The sequence below is a fragment of the Cynocephalus volans genome, chromosome 11 (genome assembly GCF_027409185.1).
Source record: "Cynocephalus volans isolate mCynVol1 chromosome 11, mCynVol1.pri, whole genome shotgun sequence".
Taxonomy (NCBI): Eukaryota; Metazoa; Chordata; class Mammalia; order Dermoptera; family Cynocephalidae; genus Cynocephalus; species Cynocephalus volans.
In genome coordinates this window covers 61,254,526-61,274,302 of record NC_084470.1, presented here as the reverse complement: position 1 = coordinate 61,274,302, position 19,777 = coordinate 61,254,526, and the positions used below count along the sequence as shown (strand labels likewise).

At 42.1% G+C, this 19,777-nt stretch overlaps 1 protein-coding gene across 2 annotated transcripts in view; it reads left to right on the top strand.

Annotated features, from left to right (window-relative positions):
- Window positions 1–6,471: 6,471 nt before the first annotated feature.
- The window catches only part of DCAF1 (DDB1 and CUL4 associated factor 1), a 65,537-nt gene continuing 52,231 nt past the window's right edge, over window positions 6,472–19,777 (top strand). The window contains exons 1-2 of one of the 2 annotated variants that reach the window (XM_063114529.1): window positions 6,472–6,583; window positions 15,273–15,390. In XM_063114529.1, coding sequence (XP_062970599.1) covers window positions 6,523–6,583; window positions 15,273–15,390 — 179 coding nt within the window. In that variant the 5' untranslated portion in view covers window positions 6,472–6,522. Of the gene's footprint in view, window positions 6,584–15,272; window positions 15,391–19,777 lie in introns of those variants that run through there. The other variant, XM_063114530.1, reaches the window with a different exon arrangement.

Sequence of the window (19,777 nt, the reverse complement as noted above, 5' to 3'; positions counted from 1 at the left end):
TTTGAATCCTATATAGGGATGGCCGGTTGGTTCACTGGCTGAGCGTGGTGCTGACAACACCAAGCCAAGGGTTGAAATCCCCTTACCGGTCATCTTTTATAAAACAAAGTAAAAAAAAAAACAAACAAACAAAAAAAAAACACACCTTTGTAGGGCTGGCCCGTGGCTCACTTGGGAGAGTGTGGTGCTGAAAACACCGAGGCCGCAGGTTCAAATCCCTATATAGGGATGGCCGGTTAGCCCACTTGGAAGAGCATGGTGCTGACAACACCAAGTCAAGGGTTAAGATCCCCTTACTGGTCATCTTTAAAAACAAATAAACAAAAAACACAGCTTTGTTGATTTGTTTGTAGAACAAGGCTGCCGTCATGTGGTTCTCCCCATCCCACACATACAAACTCTGACCTATGGCACTGACTGACTTTCCACGGTTTATAGAATAAAACTTTCTCCTCCCTCCTCTTTTCTCCCCTGGGTTGGCTTCTCAGGAGGTGGGAGTCTCTACACTCTGGAGAGACTAGGCACTGTGCACTTTTTTTTTTTTGACAGTTGGCTGGTACAGGGATCTGAACCTGTGACCTGTTGTAAAGCTGCACTCTAACTGCCACTGTGCACTTTTGTTTCCTCTCCTGACACTCTTCTTCCTCCAAGTAGTCCAAAAGGTAGGGACACCCTAAGGCCATCAGGGCTGCTTTCCAGTGCAGTAGAATTTGGTAGCATGTTCTTGTCCAAGGAAGCAGGTGGAATATTCAAATGGATGATCATGGATAGGCTGCACTGAGGGGAAGATCTGGTCCCTGGCCCTCGGAACCATGTAGCCTCCCTTTTCCATGGAACACCAGAAACATCAGTGATCAGGACCCTTATACGTACTCAGCTGGGCAAAAGTCCTGATCCCCCTTACCTCACAGTCTCAAGGAACAGGCCCATGGCCAAGGACCACAAACCTAGGCCCCAGCTGTTCTCATCTTTTGGCAATGACTGAGACCTGAGAAACTGTCCTCATCCTAGGGTTTCCAATAGATTCCTTCACCCACTACAACCTGAGGCTGGTTGAATGAGTCACTCTAGACCCTACATCCCTCTCCGAGTCCAAAGGCTGCTTCTGAAGTCCTCCCTACCCCAAACTCATGCTCACTAGTCCCTGGTTGTCCCAGTCCCTGGTCCTGTGGGGAGGCAGCCAGCTTTGTGACTTCACAAGGGCCATCTTGTGACAAGTCTGGACCTGGGGAAGCAGGAGCTGGGCAGAGGGGGCTCCCCTCAGGAACATCATGTGACTTTTCATAGAGATACACCTCCACCTCTAAGGGAATGAAGAAGAGCTACCCATTGGTAAGAGCCCAGGACACCTTCTATACCTAGCGATGCCTCTCTTTGATGACTTTTGTTCCTAGGCCTAACTGGGTACTCCAGGTTATATCTGGTAACATCTCTCAGAGATCCAGGCCCATGGAAGCCAGGTTAGAGGAGGGGCAGGAGGTGGTTACTTAGATGGTGGTCGGGATCTCTGACCTTTGAATTGGGGGTCAGACCAGCCTCCTCTCATTATTAGACAAAGCCATTCTTCTCTAGGCCCTGTCAAATTGAAAGAACTGATAGAATGGGGAGCTTTATCTGACCTGAGTATTCATCAGGGTCTGCCCCAGCAGGAGTCCCTTTAAATGGGTCAGGCCAGAGATGCCTAAATCCTGTAGAAAGGTCTTATGTCTACAAACAGGCATTCCCCCAAACCCACCTACTCTGGAAGCTTGTGCAGGCCAGGTCAGTACAAACTCTCTCCCCAGTGTTGACTCCACTGTTGTTTCCTCCTGAAGGATTGACAACCTCAGAAACCTGAGGCAAAAGAAGCTGGGGGTGCTTGCTTTTTACCTTCCCTGTACCTGTTTCCCAACCTCCAACTCTTAAACTGAAGCATGGCCCCTGGGAAGGGCAGTGCCCCAGAGGTCAGCTGGGATGATACCTGGCAGCCAGGCTGGGGGATGAGACAAGCCTGGGGGGTAAGTGGAAGGCAGAGTTTGGCCCTCTTCATGCTACAGCCCCTGCTTCATCCTGAGCTGTCCATTGTGAGCATGGTCCAGAGTATACCATCTATGGCCACCCCCTCTGGCCTCTGCTTTGATTATGACATCACCATCCTGCCAGAGAGCCCTAGGAAAGGATGTACATGTTCTCTGGGCAAGGGTTACAGATGCAGGCTTCATCCCAGCAGAAATGCAGTGTCCATGGGCTGGTTTAGGGAGGGCGATATGTCTGGCTTCAAATCCAAGGGGCTCCTTGACCTTGACTGCCCTTCACCCTTGACTAGCTGTAGCCCTTTCAGGTGTGAGGAGTCCTAGAGCATATTATCCTACCTCCACCTCTGACCCACTCCAGTTTTCAGTTCTCTACTGGGACAGAGAGTAGACAGGTGATCCCCAAGAGTGGCTATTTCCAGTGCTTCTGAAAACGTCCTAGGATTTTTCTGGTAAGGAGCTCATTTTTCATTTAAATGCAGAGACCCTGAGCTCCTCCAGCAGGCAGTACTGGGAGCAAAGGGAAACCAACCAGGGCTGAGGGAGTCCTGAAAAACTCTAACGGGGACAGCCATAGACAAACAATAATCAGATATGGAAGGCCAACTGTATTATTATTTCCATTCTCTAGCCAAGGAAATGGAAACTTAAGGGAAGTGAAATAACTAGGCCAAGGTCCCACAGCTGGTAAATGGGAGAACCAGCATTGGGACCCAGGTCTATTTGCCTCCAAGGGTAGACTCAACCACTGGACTATCTCCTCCTCCAGACTCTTCCCAACAGAGTAAAAGAAACTATTTTCTCATCTCTAATCAGCAGTGACAGGGTTAGAGAAGGATAGGGGTGAGGGTGGGGATTTGAGCCTGTTATTACCCAGATCATCAGCTTTTGGATAAGGGAGTTTTGAGTACTTGGTCCTGTCTAATCTTTAATGAGACTCATTGGGAGGCAGCTGTTCTGATTTGCTTACCAGTTTGCAGATAATTAAAATGAGGCCCTGGGGGCCAAAGGGAGTCCTTGGGGTCTGTGGCTGAGCAGTGGCTCTGAAGTAAGGTTGTCAGATAAAATATACAATGACCAGTTCAATTTGAATTTCAGATAAACGATAAATAATTTTTTTTTTTTTTTTAAAGATGACCAGTAAGGGGATCATAACCCTCGGCGTGGTGTTGTCAGCAGCACGCTCAGCCAGTGAGCAAACCAGCCATCCCTATATAGGATCCAAACCCATGGCCTTGGTGTTATCAGCACCACACTCTCCCGAGTAAGCCACGGGCCGGCCCTAACAATAAATAATTTTTTTAAGTATTAGTATCCTAAATACTGCCCTGGGCTCCTCTTTCTGGCTGGGGTCCTAGTACATGGGAGCTCTGGTGGAGATGGGGTTGTTGCCTCATTTTTCACTTGGGCCTCTGGCCCCTCTATGAAGTTGTGCCTATGGGGGCAGGAGGTGGGGACTGACCTCTGGAGACTGCAGCTGCTGTGTCCACTGGACAAGGTAGGGGCTTACGCTGTTTTCTTTGTGGAGCCTCAGTTTCTTTGTAAAATGAGAGTGGTAGACATGGATGTAATCAGAGTGGTCACTTTGCACACCTCTAAGGAATGGGGTAGTGTTCCCTCTACTCATTTTCTGGGGAGCTGTAGGGTCTCCCAGGTAGGGGCAGAGCACACAGCAAATGATTGGGATTTCCTCTTTGTCTTGGCTGGGGTCCCCAGAGCCTGATAGCCCCAAGCCTCTTCTTGGTTATTCTTGTGACACTCCTGGACAATTGCAGTAGCAGTTCTGCCCAGCCAACAGGAGAGCAGGAGTGGATATGGGACAGCTGGCCTCACCTACCAGCCCCAGGAAGTTACAGGAGGAAGCACAGGAGTTGTGGGGTGGAACCAGAGTGAAGATGGGCTGATGGTAGCACCTGGGTAAGATGAGCCTAGAAAGAAGTGCTGGGAGATAAAGGGTTGTAGAAGGAGGGGAGGGATAGAAGGGGGAGAGCAGAGAGGAGCAGCTTGAGGCCCAGAGGATTTAGTGTTGTTGACTGTCCTACCCCAGGGAGTGGGCATGCTTGGGGGCCGGGGCAGGTAGAGCATACCTAAGTCGTGGGGCCAGGGCTGGGCTGCTCTTGCCCTTTCTCTGCTGCTGGGCAGCCCCACAAGCGTGACTCCTCACCTTTTTGGATGGGGGCTTCTTTCTCAGGCACACCACTGGGGAGGGGGGAACATGCAGTGCAAGGCAGGACAGAGTCCAGAGATATTCTACCAAAGATTCCAAAAAATCTGTTTCTAATGATTCAGGACCAATGTGCCAGAACCAAGTTGGGTGTGTGGGCCTGGATTATGTGTGGCTTTGTTCTTGCATATGCGTAGGTGTGAAAGAGTTGGCTGTGAGGAGTGGTGCCTAACACACAGGTGTACATACCTGTGTATCTGGTACGCGCGGGTAATGCCTGTCCTGCGAAATGTGTCAACAAGCACACTTGAAATGTGTACAGTCCAGAAAACCCCTTCCCCTTCTCAGGGTGGGGATCTGAGGGTGCCTGCAGGTGCATGGCTCTGTGTGTGTGTGTGTGTGTGTGTGTGTGTGTGTGTGTGTGTGTGTGTGTGTGTGTGTGTGTGTGTGTTGGCGGGGTCGGGGATGTTGGCAGGGGTAGAGGAGACTGCAGGAGTTACAGGGTGAAGATTCTTGGAGGGCGGTGGCTGCTGGACAGGCCCTGTATGTCTCCTGCTCTGCTTCCCCAGTCTCCTGGGCCTTGGCTTCTCCAAAGTCCCTCCTTGATGCCCCTCACTCCCATCACCAGCCAAGGGCGCCAGGCTGAGTTTCCGAAGGAAGCAGTGCCATCTGGTGGCAAGCTGAGGCAGTGCCAGGAGTGGGTGAGCTGGGCCTTGGGTTCCCACAAGGTCTCTGCCTTTTCAGCCAGTGTGGACTGGCTGAAACATGTACAGAGGGAAGATATTTAAGGCTCAAACACTCCAACCCCGTGCATTTTTGGCTCATGGCCCAGGGAGGCATGCCAAGAAAGTCGCCTGAAAGAGTGCTGGAGGAAAGGCATAGACAGGTTATGATCCCAGACTCTTAACCCATAAACCTGGGCTCTATTCCTTGATCCACCTCTCTGCATTCAGATTGCTCATCTGTAAAGGTGGCTCACCATACCTACTCTGTGGATAGAGTGTGGCTAAAACTCTTGGCTCACAGTCAAAGTAAATGATAGTGGCTATTACTGATATAGGCAACGTTGCAGAGCACAGAGAAGAAAGTTGTATGTTGTGGCAGGAGCAGGAGAAACGGTTACAGAGAGGTGACATGTCTGCGGCTCTGATACCACACATTCTAGAATCTGTGCCTTGACCAGCTGCTCTAAGTTACACAATTAAGTGAAAGTGGGAGTTCTCTTTTCTGGAAAGAGGGCAGTGGAATCCAGTAGGGAATGGCATCAAGAGACCCAGCATTTAGGCTTCTTACTAAGCTGTGGAAACTGAGCATGACAGCAGGCTCTCTGTCCTGTGCTGCCATGTGAAAGTATCGGCTGTGAGAACTCCATGGAAATGCACAGAAACTTGCTCAGGACTCCCAGAGAAGTAATGAACTGTGTCAGGCCTTGAAGGCTGGGTAGGATCTTGTTAGGTTGAGATTCTGATCAACTGCGGAGTCACGTTTATTTTCATGCCCCCACAAAGGGATCCCTAGGTCAGAGTCAGGAATCTTATGGTTCTCCTGTTAATTGGTTGTGTGACGTTAGGCAACTCACTCACTTTCTCGGGGCCTCCCTTTTCCCAATTGCAAAATGAAGGAATTGAATTAGGTGACCTCTGAGGTCAGTCTTGCTTTAACCTAAGGGCTTTTGGTTTTTCATTTTTCTGCCTCACATATAATACCTGGCAATAACTACCTATTGTTTCTAAAGGCTAGGTTTTGAACAGAAAGACAAAGAAAAACCAGTGCCTTCCGTTTAATGAGTGCTGTGATTTCTGATACACTTGTGGGAAATATTTTCTTAGATCCTGGTATATTTAAGTATGATTGGGCAAATGAGAAAATAAAACAGGCTTTCTGCTGACACATAGGGTAGAATAAAGTACTGAAAAGGAATCAGGCGGTTGGTTACAGCTCTGTCTTGGATCAGGTTACTCACTTTTCGCTTCCACCTTCCGAAGTAGCCAATGAGTACACAGCAGTTTACGTTTTTCCAAAAAACCTACAAATCCCGGAAGTCAGTGCGCGGAGCGACGTGCTCACGCGCCAATCACCACTTTGGTGGGCTCCGCCCCTAGACAGAACTTCATTTCCCAGGCATCCCCGGGGCTTTTCGCTTTTCCTTCGCTCGCGCTGGCGTTCTCTTCCCGCCCCCTGCTCACGATCCTCGCGCCAAGTCGGCGCGCGCGCGCGCGTGGTACGTAGCACGCGAGTGACGCATAATATGTGAGCCGCTCTGGAGCCGTGGTCGCGCTATGTGTGTGTGTGTATGTGTGTGTGAGTGAGTGAGGGAGAGTGAGTGCGGGACCTAAAGCGGTGTGTATGAACTGTGGCCACTGGCGGGGTCGGGGTCAGGGGGTGAGCGGTGGAGCCGCCCGGGAAGGTGAGTAGGGAAAGGACGGAGACGGCTTTGCGGGAGGGGCGCGAGGAGACAGGGAGCGCGGCCGGCCGGGTGAGAGTGGGCGCCGGGCTGGGGGAGGGGAGGCACCTGCTTGGGCCGACGGCGGGGAGGGGGCGGGCCGGGCCGCGCCGCAGGGGAGGCTGGGCCCAGGGCCTGACAGGACTTTTACTCCTGATTCCTGGCCCGGGGGCGGGGCCTCCACGTTCTTCCTCCAGTTCTCAAAAGAAGCTTCCCGAGACTAACTCTTACGCCCGGAGTCGGGGGCAGGGGTGTGTCCGCCCCTACCTGGAGGATGGGCGCCTTTCATTTCTCTTGTCACCCTTTTCCTTCTAATTCTCCTAGTCTCCGTCCCTTACGGGCTGAGAGTTCCGTCTTCCCTGCCGTACAGCGGCCCCCTTCCCGGACTGTGTCTCCGCCTCCAGCCCCAGTCACCTGGGCGGGCTCTCCGCTCCCTCGGCCTCGTGCCACCTCCCCCTGCACCCGCCCGGCTCTTGGACTGGGCGAGGGGGCGGGGCTTTCTGGGCACTCCTCCCACCCCCACAAAGGAGGGGAGAAGTAAAGAGAGAGGTGTACGAGTCCCACAGCGTGGAGCTTAACTCAGTGTGCCCGCCAAGCTTCCCGGGAGTATACTTCCGGGGGTTATAGTTGTTTTTTTACTTTTTTTTTTTTTTAAAGATGACCGGTAAGGGTATCTTAGCCCTTGACTTGGTGGTGGTAGCACCACACTCTCCCAAGCGAGCTAACCGGCCATACTTGTATAGAGATCCGAACCCGTGGCCTTGGTGTTATCAGCACCACACTCTCCCAAGTGAGCCACGGGCCGGCCCTTATAGTTGTTTTTAACTTGGGTGTCAGAGGCGTTTGCTTAACTCCGTCTTCTCTTCCTAGATAGTTTCTGTCTTGCTTCCTCTTATTGCAGTGGTAGCGCTCTGGTTTTCCATTTGTTGAAGTAGTTTTGGTGTTTGTAGTACTTGTTGAGTCTCAAATGACTCGTCCTTCTCCACGTCATTTTGGTCTCAGTCTTTCCTTACTCTTGTGTGTTCAATGAAGCCTTTTAATTAGTTTGCATGATTTAATTATTTTGTATCAGCAGCATCTTCCTCTTTTAAATGCTTTATTAATGTACGGTGAGAGGTTCATTGATAGTGTCATCCTGGATTTTCTTTTTCCAGTTTACTGGAGTTTAACTTTAAGGTTTATTAAACGCGTATGTTTAGACTTTAAGTAGGAATCGTTTAGTATTTTTCTGCTTGATGCTGTCAAGATTTGGGCTTTGTTCATAGCAGTTATTCATTACCCTTTTTTGAGTGGTGATGTATTTTTGGATGTTAAGGAGATAATAGAGAATTTGGTGGATGTTGGGAAATCATTTTGTGCTCAACATCTGTGGGGTACACTATTTTACTGTTCTACCTGTTCTACATTGTTACTGTTGTTACTGTTCTACATCGTTTAGTAGAGGAGGAATCAGATAGAATGAACCCGCATGTTTGTTTGAAGTGATTAGACTTGATTTATTACCAGTTTTTTCTTGTGTTGTTTTTGTGAAGAAGGTGGTCATGGACAGTAATAGAAAGTTATTATACGTGATCTCATATGTTGTAATTATAAATTTCTACTTGAAGCTCTAAACTTGGATTTTTTTCCTTTTTTTTTTTTTAAATATGGACGAATGCTTGTTTTAGGATTGTTACCTTCTTAAAGGATATTTCTTTAACATGGACTTTATTTTGGGCTTTGGGATATTTTTGTGGAATAAGCCATTCAATATTGTGTATTAGAAAAGAAGAGGACATATTTTATGGTTTAATTAAAAAGTTACAAAAGGTACAAAATAGTGGAAAAATAGTAGAGCTGGGGTAAAAAAGTACAAGTGTAGTGAAAAATCTCTCTCCTACATTTATCCTGCAGGAATCAGTTATCTGCCATAATACATGATCAGTTTCTTGTGTATTCTTCCAGAGATATTTTATTCCAAGGACACTCACTCACACTCTTCTTTATTCACTAAAGGTAGCATACACAGAGTTCTGCACTTTGCTTTTCTCGCTTGACAGTATATTTGAGAGTTGGTCCAAATTAGGAAAGGAAATGCTTCTCAATTTCTCCGTCTTTTTATTATGAAAACTTTCAAACATATAGAAAAGTTGAAAGAATAGCAAAATGAACCCTTACCTATTAAAATTCAATTGTTAATATTTTGCTGTAGGGCCGAGCCCGTGGCGCACTTGGTAGAGTGCTGCGCTGGCAGCGCGGCGACGCTCCCGCCGCGGGTTCGGATCCTATATAGGACTGACCGGTGCACTCACTGGCTGAGTGTCGGTCACGAAAAAACGACAAAAAAAAAAAAAAAAAAAATTTGCTGTAGCAGCATTTTCTCTATTTTTATTTCTATTTTCTCTATATGTGTGGTGTATAATTATTTATTTTATGGAATCATTTGGAAATAAGTCGCAGTTACATTATCCCTAAATACTTTTGCACACATTCTTTAGGATAAGGAAATTCTATATATTTTTTAAGGCTTTGTGTTATTCCATCATATGGACAGTATTATCGTTTAACCACACGTAACAGCTGTCGCCATTTTAGAGATAAGAAAATTAAGATTTGGAGAAGATCTCAGGTATGTCAGCAGAGTTGGGATTTGAATCATTGAAATCCTTTTCTACTAAGTACCAATTGGTTGGTCTTGGCATCTCTTTGAGCCCATTTCCTCATTTGTAAAAAGGGAAGGATAGTTGTTAAAATTGAGAATAATGTAAGTAAATTACTTAGCTCAACATCTGTGTCATAGTAGATATTCATTAATTGGTAACTATTGTGTCACTATTGACCGTAGTTTCTGCATAAAACTTAAAAGAACTAATTTTAAAATATTGTGAATTGAGTAATGTACCCTTGCTGTCTTGTGCATGACAAGATGACTGCATCTTTTACTTTTGTATTAATAGTTTTTCATTAATAATAAAATGAATTAGCAATGATATTATTACTTTAGTCTATTATGAGTTTATATTTTCCCTGGGCAAGAAGTTATTCCCAAAGTTATAATTATCTTCAGGCATAGATTAATTGAAAGTTCTAAAAATAGGGCCGAGCCCGTGGCGCACTTGGTAGAGTGCGGCGCTGGGAGCGCAGCGACGCTCCCGCCGCAGGTTCGGATCCTATATAGGACTGGCTGGTGCACTCACTGGCTGAGTGCCGGTCACGAAAAGGACAAAAAAAAAAAAAAAAAAAAAAAAAAAATTAAAAAATTAAAAAAAATAAAAATAATACCAGAAGTATATATGTGTTCTTAAGTTAAACTCTAAAATTTTAGTGTTTTATTTTATTTATTTATTTATTTTTTATTTATTTATTTTTTTAAAAAAGATGACCGGTAAGGGGATCTTAACCCTTGACTTGGTGTTGTCAGCACCACGCTCACCCAGTGAGCAAACCGGCCATCCCTATATGGGATCCGAACCCGCGGCCTCGGCGCTCCCAGCGCCACACTCTCCCGAGTGAGCCACGGGCTCAGCCCAAATTTTAGTGTTTTAATGCTCTTGAATTGATCTTTATTAGAGTAGTATTTTTTAAAAGTTGTGTCTTTATGTGTTCTGCTGGGCTGATTGCTTAAGTTATCCAAGAGACATTCTCTCCTGGACCATTTTGTTCCCCATTAAAAAAAAACTTGCAGTAAATTTACATGACGTAAAATTAACCACTAACTATTTTAAAGTATGTAAATCCATGGCATTTAGGAGATTCACAATGTTGTGCAGCCATCACCTCTTTCTAGTTCCAGAACATTTTTATCACCAGGAAAGGAAACCCTATACCCATTTAGTGGTCACTCTGCATTTCCCCTTCTCTCAAGCCCCTTGCAACCATTAGTCAGCTTTCGGTATACAGATTTACCTCTTCTAGATGTTTCATATAAATAGAATCGTACAATATGTGACCTTTTGTATCTGGTTTTTTTCACTTAGCATATTGTTTTCAAGGTTCATTCATTCACGTCTGTAGCATGAATCAGTACTTCATTCATTTCTATGGCTGAATTTTCCATTTTATTGATTTATCACATTTTGTTTATCCATTCTACTGATGTTGGTGGTTTCCACCTTTAGACTATTGTGAATAATGCTGCTGTAAACATTTGTGCACAAGTATTTGTTTGAATGCCTGTTTTCAATTCTTTTGTGTATATACCTAGTAGTGAAATTGCTGGGTGTTAGGGTAATTCTTTGTTTAAAAACAAAACTTTTTGAGGGGCTGCCAAACTTCCATGGCTGCTGTACCATTTTACCTTCCAGCTAGCAATGTATGTTTCAATATCTCCACATCCTTGCCAACTCTTGTATTTTCTGATTTTTTGATTATAGTCATTATAGTAGGTGTGAAATGGTGTCTTATAGTTTTGGTTTGCATTTCTCTAATGACTAATGATGTTGAGCATCTTTTCATGTGCTTATTGGCCATTGGTATGTCATCTTTGGAGGAAAGTCTATTCAAGTCCTTTGCCCATTTTTAAATTGACTTGTCTTTGTTGTTGAATTGTAAGAGTTCTTCATATATTCTGGACGCTAGATCCTTATGAGATTTGCAAATATTTTCTTCCATTGTGTAGGTTGTCTTTTTACTTTTCTTTCTTTTTTTTTTTTTTTAAAGATGATTTGTAAGGGGATCTTAACCCTTGACTTGGTGTTGTCAGCACCACGCTCTCCCAAGTGAGCCAACTGGCCATCCTTATATAGGGATCCAAACCCGTGGCCTTGGTGTTATCAGCACCTCACTCTCCCAAGTGAGCCACAGGCTGGCCCTATCCTTTTACTTTTCTTGATAATGTCCTTTGCACAAAAGTTTTAAATTTTGAAGTCCAGTTGATCTATTTGTTCTTTTGTTGCTTATGGTTTTGGTGTCATAACTAGTAATCTGTTACCAAGTATAAAGTCATGAAGATTTACAGCTGTGTTTAGTTCTAAGAGCCTTATAGTTTAAGCTTTTACATTTCGGTCTCATTCATCTTGAGTTAATTTTTGCATATGGTATGATGCAAGGATCCAACTTCATTCTTTGCATGAGGATATCCAATGTCTTAGCATCACTTTTTGAAAAGACTGTTTTTCCCCTGTTGACTGATCTTGGCACTGTTGTTGAAAACTGATTGACCATAAATGTGAGGGTTTATTTCTGGGCTCTCAGTTCTGCTTTACGTATTTGTCTGTATGTTGATCCTTATGCCTATACCATACTGTTTTGATTACTTTAGCTCTGTAGTAAATTTTGAAATTATGAGTACTCCAACTTTGTTATTTTTCAAGATTGTTGGCTATTCGGTGTCCCTTGCAAATACATGTGAATTTTAGAATTGGTGTTTCCATTTCTGCAAAAGTGGTCATTGAGATTTTGATAGGGATTGCACGGAATTTGTAGACCAATTTGGAGAGTATTGCTATCTTATTAAGTCTTATAATCTATGAACACAGGATGTCTTTCCGTTTATTTAGGTCATCTTTAATTACTCCAGCAATGTTTTGTAATTTTCAGTATATAAGTCTTATATCTTTTTTGTCAAATTTATTTCTAAATATTATATTCCTTTTGGTTGATATTGTACATGAAACTTTTCTTAATTTCATATTTGGATTGTTCATTGCTAGTGTACAGCAATGCAACTGGTTTTTGTGTGTTGCTCTGTACCCTGCAACTTTGCTAATTTATTAGCTCTAATTGTTTTTATGGGGATTCTTTAGGGTTTTCTTTATAGAGAGTTATGTCATCTCTGAATAAAGATAATTATTTCTTCCTTTCCAACTTGGATGCATTTTATTTCTTTTTCTAGCCTATATTGCTCTGGCTAGAACTCTAGTACAGTGTTTAATAAAAGTGGCAAAAACAGGCATACTTGTCTTGTTTCTGATTTTAGGGGGAAGGTTTTCAGTCTTTCACCATCGAGTATAATATTATTTGTGGGTTTTTCATGATGCCCTTTACCATGTTGTGGAAGTTCTTTTTTGTTCTTAGTTTATCGAGTGTTTTTTCCACAAAAGGGTGCTGGATTTTATCAAATGTTTTTTCTGCATCAATCAGATGATGATGCATTTTTTCCCCTTCATTCTATTAATGTGGTGTTTACATTGATTGATTTTCATATGTTGAACTGCTCTTGCAATCCTGGGATAAATTCCACTTGGTCATGATGTGTAATCGTCTTAATATGCTGCTGGATTCACTTTGCTAATATTTTTGTTGAGGATTTTGCATGTACATTCATAAAAGGATATTGATCAGAGCTGGCCAGTTAGCTCAGTTGGTTAGAGCCTGGCACTAACACCACCAAGGTCTGGGGTTCAGTCCCTGGACTGGCCAGCCACCAAAACAAAACAAAAAGGATATTGGTCTGTAGCTTTCTTTTCTTGTGATGTCTTTATCTGGCTTTGGTATCAGGGTAATGCTGGCTTCATGGAATGAGTTAGGAAGTGGTGTCTCTCCTCTTCCTTTTTTTTTTTTTCCTTTTTTTGGCGGCTGGCTGGTGGCTGGCTGGTACAGGGATGAAACCTTGGACCTCAGTGTTATCAGTACCACACTAACCAACTGAGCTAACAGTCTAGCTCTTCCATTTTTGGGAAGAATTTGAGAAGGATTGGTATTAATTCTTCTTTAAATGTGTGGTAGAATTAGCCAATAAAGCTATCTTTCTCACACTTACAAGACAAGTTTTAAGAGATTGATTTTGCTGTTAGCATATGTTACTATTTTGCCCAGTCTCTAGATCCTTTATTTTAGCATAAAGTTTTACTGTTGAAAACAAATTGGTTAAATTATTGCTCCATTCCACCTGTCTGGCTATTATTTTTCAACATCGTCAAGATCATGAAAAACAAAGGAAAACCCCAAAACTGTCATAGATCAGAGGACTCTAGGGAGACCTGACAGCTAATTGCAATGAAGTATTCTAAATGAGATCATGGAACAGAGAAAGGACATGATTGGAAAAACTGGAGAAATCTGAATCAAGTCTGGAGTTTAGTTAATAATAATGTACCAATATTGGTTTCTTAATTTTGACACTGTACCACTGTAAGATGGTAAAATTAGGGAAAGCTAAACTGGGTGAGGGGTATATGGGAACTCTCTGTACTATCTTTGCAACTTTTCTGTAAATCTAAAATTATTTCAAATAAAAAGTTTATTTAAAAAAGTGAATATATAGCAGTCAAAAATGCAACCTGGGTTTTCTCAAGGTAAGATCAGAAGTTTATATTAGTCTGTCACATCTGCAGCATATCCTTTTTGTGACTTTAGTTAGAAAGTCTGAGAATATGGATTATTTTCTGCAGAAAAGCAGCCTTTGATTTTTGTCTATTCAGGGGAGTGGATATTTTCCTTTGGAGGTATGGGTGGGCCAGGTGACATGAATCAGTATCTACTGGAATTGTCTTTGCTTTATTAAAACACAAATGTTTGCATTTTAGAGAGTTGGTAGTATCTTCTTTATGTATATTTCTTTTGGTCTTATGGTAGATAGCTTTAGAAGAGTTAACAGTAATCATGGCTCAGCTGGTAATCTGTTTCTGGTATGAAATTGTTTTTATAGAATGGTACCTATTTCTGTGAAAATACATACTTTGCATGGCAGGATTTTACTTTTCAGTCCTAAGGCTACTTTACTTTAGCAAAGATGTTGATCCTCTAAACCATCTGAACATTTGGGTCTCATTTATCTCTTTTAGAGCGCCTTAAAAACCTTTCCCATGTGTGCTTTATTTGGTTCTTCCGAAGCCTGTCTCAGCTCCTGTCCTTCTGTATCCCTGGTTGAACCACTCTACCCAGCAACCTTTTCTACCATTCTTCCAGGCTTTTATCCTCCTTCTAGGAAATCAGCTGTGAGGGAGGTTAGGAAGCCTGAAGGCCAAATGGGTTTATAGTATTTCTTCTCAACTTTTATGTTGGTGATGATGTCTGCATCACTTCTTCCCTTTTTGTTAAGAATTAACAGAAATATGCCATTTATTTTTCATAGACCTTTCCCGTAAAGACTAACAAGAACAAAAGATTTTGGGGAGTAGTGCTTGCCACATTTTGTATTTAAGAAAAAGTAACCTCAGAGTTTTGGACGTCAGAGATCTAGAGCTGGGATTATTGTACGTATCCTATATAGGTATTAGGTATATGCTTTTTGTTTGTGGGTTCTTTTTTTTGGGCAGCTGGCTGGTATGGAATTTGAACTCTTGACCTTGGTGTTATCAGCACCACACTGTCCCTAGTGAGCTAACTAGCCAAGCTTAGATAAATGCATTTTTGATTAGAGAAAGGGACCATAGCTTTTGTCTAGTTGTCAAAGACCTTCCTAGAAAAGTTAAGAATCACCATTTTGAGCCAGCTCCCTGCCTCATTTGATAGTTGAGGAAACTGAGGCTGAGAAAAGTGAAAGGACTTGTTCATCCTGACTCAATTAGTATCTAGGTCTAGGCTTGACGAGTAGCCAGGGTTTCTCACTGTACCACAAATAAAATTATCTGAAGGGTCCAAGGGTTAAATTTCCCTCCCTTGCTTTTTAATTATTTCCTTTGTTTGATCATTCCTTTTCTACACTCTCCTTGCTTTTCCATTTGTAGGAAGTATGTCAGATTTATTTGCCTGTGTTCAATTATTGTGGGGTTTTTTGTTTTTGCTTCCTTAGGCCAAGCCATGACTACAGTAGTGGTACATGTGGACTCCAAAGCTGAGCTCACTACCCTGCTGGAGCAGTGGGAAAAGGAACATGGCAGTGGGCAGGACATGGTACCTATCCTTACCAGGTATGAATAATTAAGGTTTTTTGTTATTGTTTTTAAACCAATTTATAATACACACACACACAACTTATATACTAGTTTGTTTCATACACACAAGAAACTAAGCAAAAAAGCAAAAATTGGTATGGAAAATAGTGTAGGAAAATTTTCACCTTTACTGTGAATTCTAAATCTATTTTCTTCCCTTAGAACTCATCTTTATCTCCCTGGTGTTTGAAGTTCTTTAATTTTTTTACCTTTCCTCTCAGATACTTTGTCCTCATTCTTCTTTGTAGGTTCTTCCCCTGCATGTCTCTTAACCCCAGGTTTATGTTTGTAGTCTCTTCTTTATTTACTCTAAATATTCTACCTAGATAGTTTCATCCCTATTCATGATTTCAACAATTATCCTACGTTAACTTTCAAATCTTTATTTCTACCTCAGACCCTTCTTTTTAAAAATTTCAGACTCATTTCTCAGCTTACCTTGGTGTGTATATCTTTACATGGTTCTTCTACAGACACCTGAAACATACCATGTCCAAAATAGAGCTTATCATCCTCATCTCCACCTCCATCTCCCTTCTCCTCTACAACTTATGCTTTTTGTACTCCCTGCCTTGATTTTAAACTAAATGGTTAAAACTAGTTGGTTTTAAACTTAAAAACATTCTCTCCAGTGTATTTCTCTACCAACACAGTCTCAGTCACCACGTCCTGGGGATTTCTACTTCCCCCTTTCCCTCTTTTCTATCACCACTACCACTTCCTTCATTAGGCATTGATCATGGCTTGACTGACACATTAGGCAGTGTGTGTGCCTTATCACCCTGTCTCCAGTTTACCTTCTTCTAACACATCCTTTTAGTCATCTTTATCATACACAAATCTGATTGTTATATCTCTGCTCATAGTTCTTCTCTGGCTCACTTTTTTCTACAAAATAAAATGTAAACCTTTTAGTGTAGCCTATGAGGCCATTTACAATTTGGTTCCTACCTTTTTTTCTGCCTCGTAGTATTAGTAATCTTCTGTAAGGAATAGTACCATATTTTCTAAAGTTTGTGTGCCTTTACACTTTTGTTTTTGGCCTGAAATGCCTTTTGTTGGTATGTCTGCTTGGCAGACTTCAGTCCTTGTTAGAAGTGGTTCAAGAATTATGTCTGTAAAATTGTCCCTGACTTTGACTTCACTAGGTAGGTTTGAGCATCCCCTTTATTTATTTATTTAAATACTCCTATCATTCGTATATTATTATAAAATCCCCCATAATAACTCTTACCACATTGCACTATGATTGTTTTTTTGCATGTGTCTCCTCACTAAGTTGTAAGCTTCTTGAAGGCAGGACTATGTCTTTTTATTGGTATCTCCACAAACAATGACTTGTGCACTTCCTGGTACATAGTAACTATGTGGTACATAATTTTATTGAATGAATGTGTTGAGAGAAAATGAAAAGTAAGAGCTCGGGAGGGATGTGCATGGGTTTTTCTAAGGAGAAGGTCACTGGAACATGAGGATCTTTAACATCTTAATATTTGATATCACATCTGTGAAAAAAAACTTTTTGTTACACAGTGATCTGTTATTCTTTATGGAGAAAGGATCTTATGAAAGTTTAAACAGGGATAAATGCTTTGTTCCTAATTGCTGTAGATACGTGAGGATGGGGGGAACATGTGAAAATATAGGTTTTTTCCCCAAGGGAAAGGATTATTGCTGACTATAAACTAGATTTTAATTAATGGAGGCATTGGAGATTAATAACTATTAAGAATGATTAAACACTGAAACTATTAAACAAGATGCTTAAAATGCAGCCATTGTGAAATTTAAGAATCTAAATATTGGCCATTAATATGTGTATTATTATTTTTTTTTTTGGTGGTGGCCGCTAAGGGGATCCAAGCCCTTGACCTTGGTGTTATCAACGCCAGCTCTCCCAGTTGAGCTAACCTGGCAGCTCATCATGTGTATTATTGATGTAACTGTGAAAGGAGAGAGTTATTAATGGGGATGATAATGTGAATTAATTTACTTTTTGAACACTTATACTAAAAATATTTAATGTTGTGTTTGTAAGGTTATTTCACAATTATCATCATATTTGACCTTCAACTTATGTATGCTAGGATATTCAGCAATGCAAAAATCTAAAATAGAGGGGCACTGTCCTCAAGGAGATAACCACCTGGTAAGCAGTGAAGACTAACAGATAAAAAAACAACACAGAGCAGTACAAAATAGTATATAATGAAGGGTTAAGTCACACAGTATGGTTTGTAAATATTGGAAGGATTATGAGAACAGAAAGGACCTGAATGAGTCAATTTCTTTTATTCACTCAAATACTGTAAGAGGCACTTCTCTGAACCTCAACTTTCTCATTTGTCACTAAAAGTATCACTGAGAGCTACCTTATTAAAAGACAGCCATCCTGAAAGCTCCTTGCAAAAGACTGCATAGTTAGGCAGTAGAAAGCTGAAGTTAAAATCCTGGGTTTTGACTCCAATTCCAATGAGCTTTCTAGTATAGGACGTGGTAAAAATTCTTTGGAAGAGGGACTTGAAAGATGGTAAATTACAGCTTGATGAAAAGGAGGGATACATGGCTTTCTAGGAAAACTGAAAAATGTGGCTGAAAAGACATGGGGGGGCACGGGAGGAGGATATATGACACATTTTTATGGCAGCAAGGAAATGGGCCCCACTAGAATGGAAGGTGAATGTAAGGCAGAAGTAGAAAATAAAATTGTATGGAGCAAGATCTTAAAAAGATCTCCACAGTTAGGCAGGTACTTTAGGATACAGGATGGATTCAAAGAATAGCTTGCTTTATTTTAGAAAGGGGCACCTGCCCCCATCCTCCAAATTGTGGGTCTGTTAGTTCACTGGACATTTTCTGAAGTACCTTCAGGTTTTTGTTTTTGTTCTTTTTTCTTTCTCAACTCACTGCCAGTTTTGGGGTTTTGGTATATTCCATGAGGAGCAAATGAATTTCAGTCCTGCTTATGCTTTTATTGGCCTATTTTTATGATCTTTTGACAATTTTCCTAAGAACAATATATGACAGTTTGTAACTTTAATTGACATTTTATTAGCTCTTGAATTGGTTCTGTTGAAAGGGACTGGCTTTGGACCAAGGTCTGAGCTTAATCTAGTTGTTGGTTTTTGTTTTTTTTTTTTATTGAGATGTAATATATACTGTAAATAAGTATATACACTGCTTGGCGGATTCTTTTCTTATAAAACCATCACCCAGATCAAGTTAATGGAACTTGAGTACCACCTTCAGAAAGCTCCCTTCTGCCCCATCCCAGTCAATATCCACCCCAAATAATTTTCCCTATTTGTTTTTGACTCCCAGTTTTCTTAATAACAATTAACCCCTAAATAGTTCTCACATGTTAGACTTGGTTCTAATTAACTTAAACCCCAGAGAATCTCTGTAAGGTAGGGACTGTTATCCTCATTTTGCAGATGAGGCACAAAGAGATTAAGTAACTTGATCAGTCACATACAGTGGAAGAGGTCTGACTTGAATCCTGGCAATCTGGTTCCAGAATCCAAACTTCTGTGCTATATTGCTAAGTTTCAGTTGAGGATACTAGTAGATCTTATATGTAATTCTAAGTATGTTTTGTGTGATTGCTCCTTTGTGGGAAAGAGAATTTTCAGAGTGTAGAGGGAAAGTAAGAAAGAGCAGAAATACTTTTGAGGCTTGATCAGAGTGGGCGAAGACTTTTTACAGAGAGTTTATCCCTTAAGACTAGGAAATAAGGTTTTGTGGAAGTAAAAAATATAGGAGAGTCTGACCTAAGACAGAGCGTGTTAGATACTGGAGAGTGTGATAGCCTTGCTTTTGATTGTCATAGATTAGAATGTTGGTCTTGCTTAGGACACTCAAAAAGTAACTTTTCTTGTTTCATAAAGAATGCATGAATAAAAAGGAACTTTTTTTTTTTGACTGCAACCTTCCGCACAGTGTCAACCGCACCAAGCTCAGCCAGTGAGCGCACCGGCCATCCCTATATAGGATCCGAACCCGTGGCCTCGGCGCTACCAGCGCTCTCCCAAGTGAGCCACGGGGCCGGCGCAAAAGGAACTATTGATACATACAAAAACATGCATGACTTTCAAAACATGCTAGGTGGAAGAAGCCAGACATAAAGGATATATTCTGGAGTAGGCAAAACTAATCTGTAGTGAAAGAAAGCAGATGAATGGTTGCTTGGGGTAGGGATGGAGGCTTAGATGTGTGGAACAATGTTATAGGCTGAAGTAACAGCATACAGAAAGGCTCTGAAGTAGAAATAAATTTGGACTCTTTGAAGAGCAGAGAAGCATGACTGAAGCTTAACAAAGGAGAGGTGGAGGAGTGGAAGAAGTTGTCAGAAAACTGGCAGAAG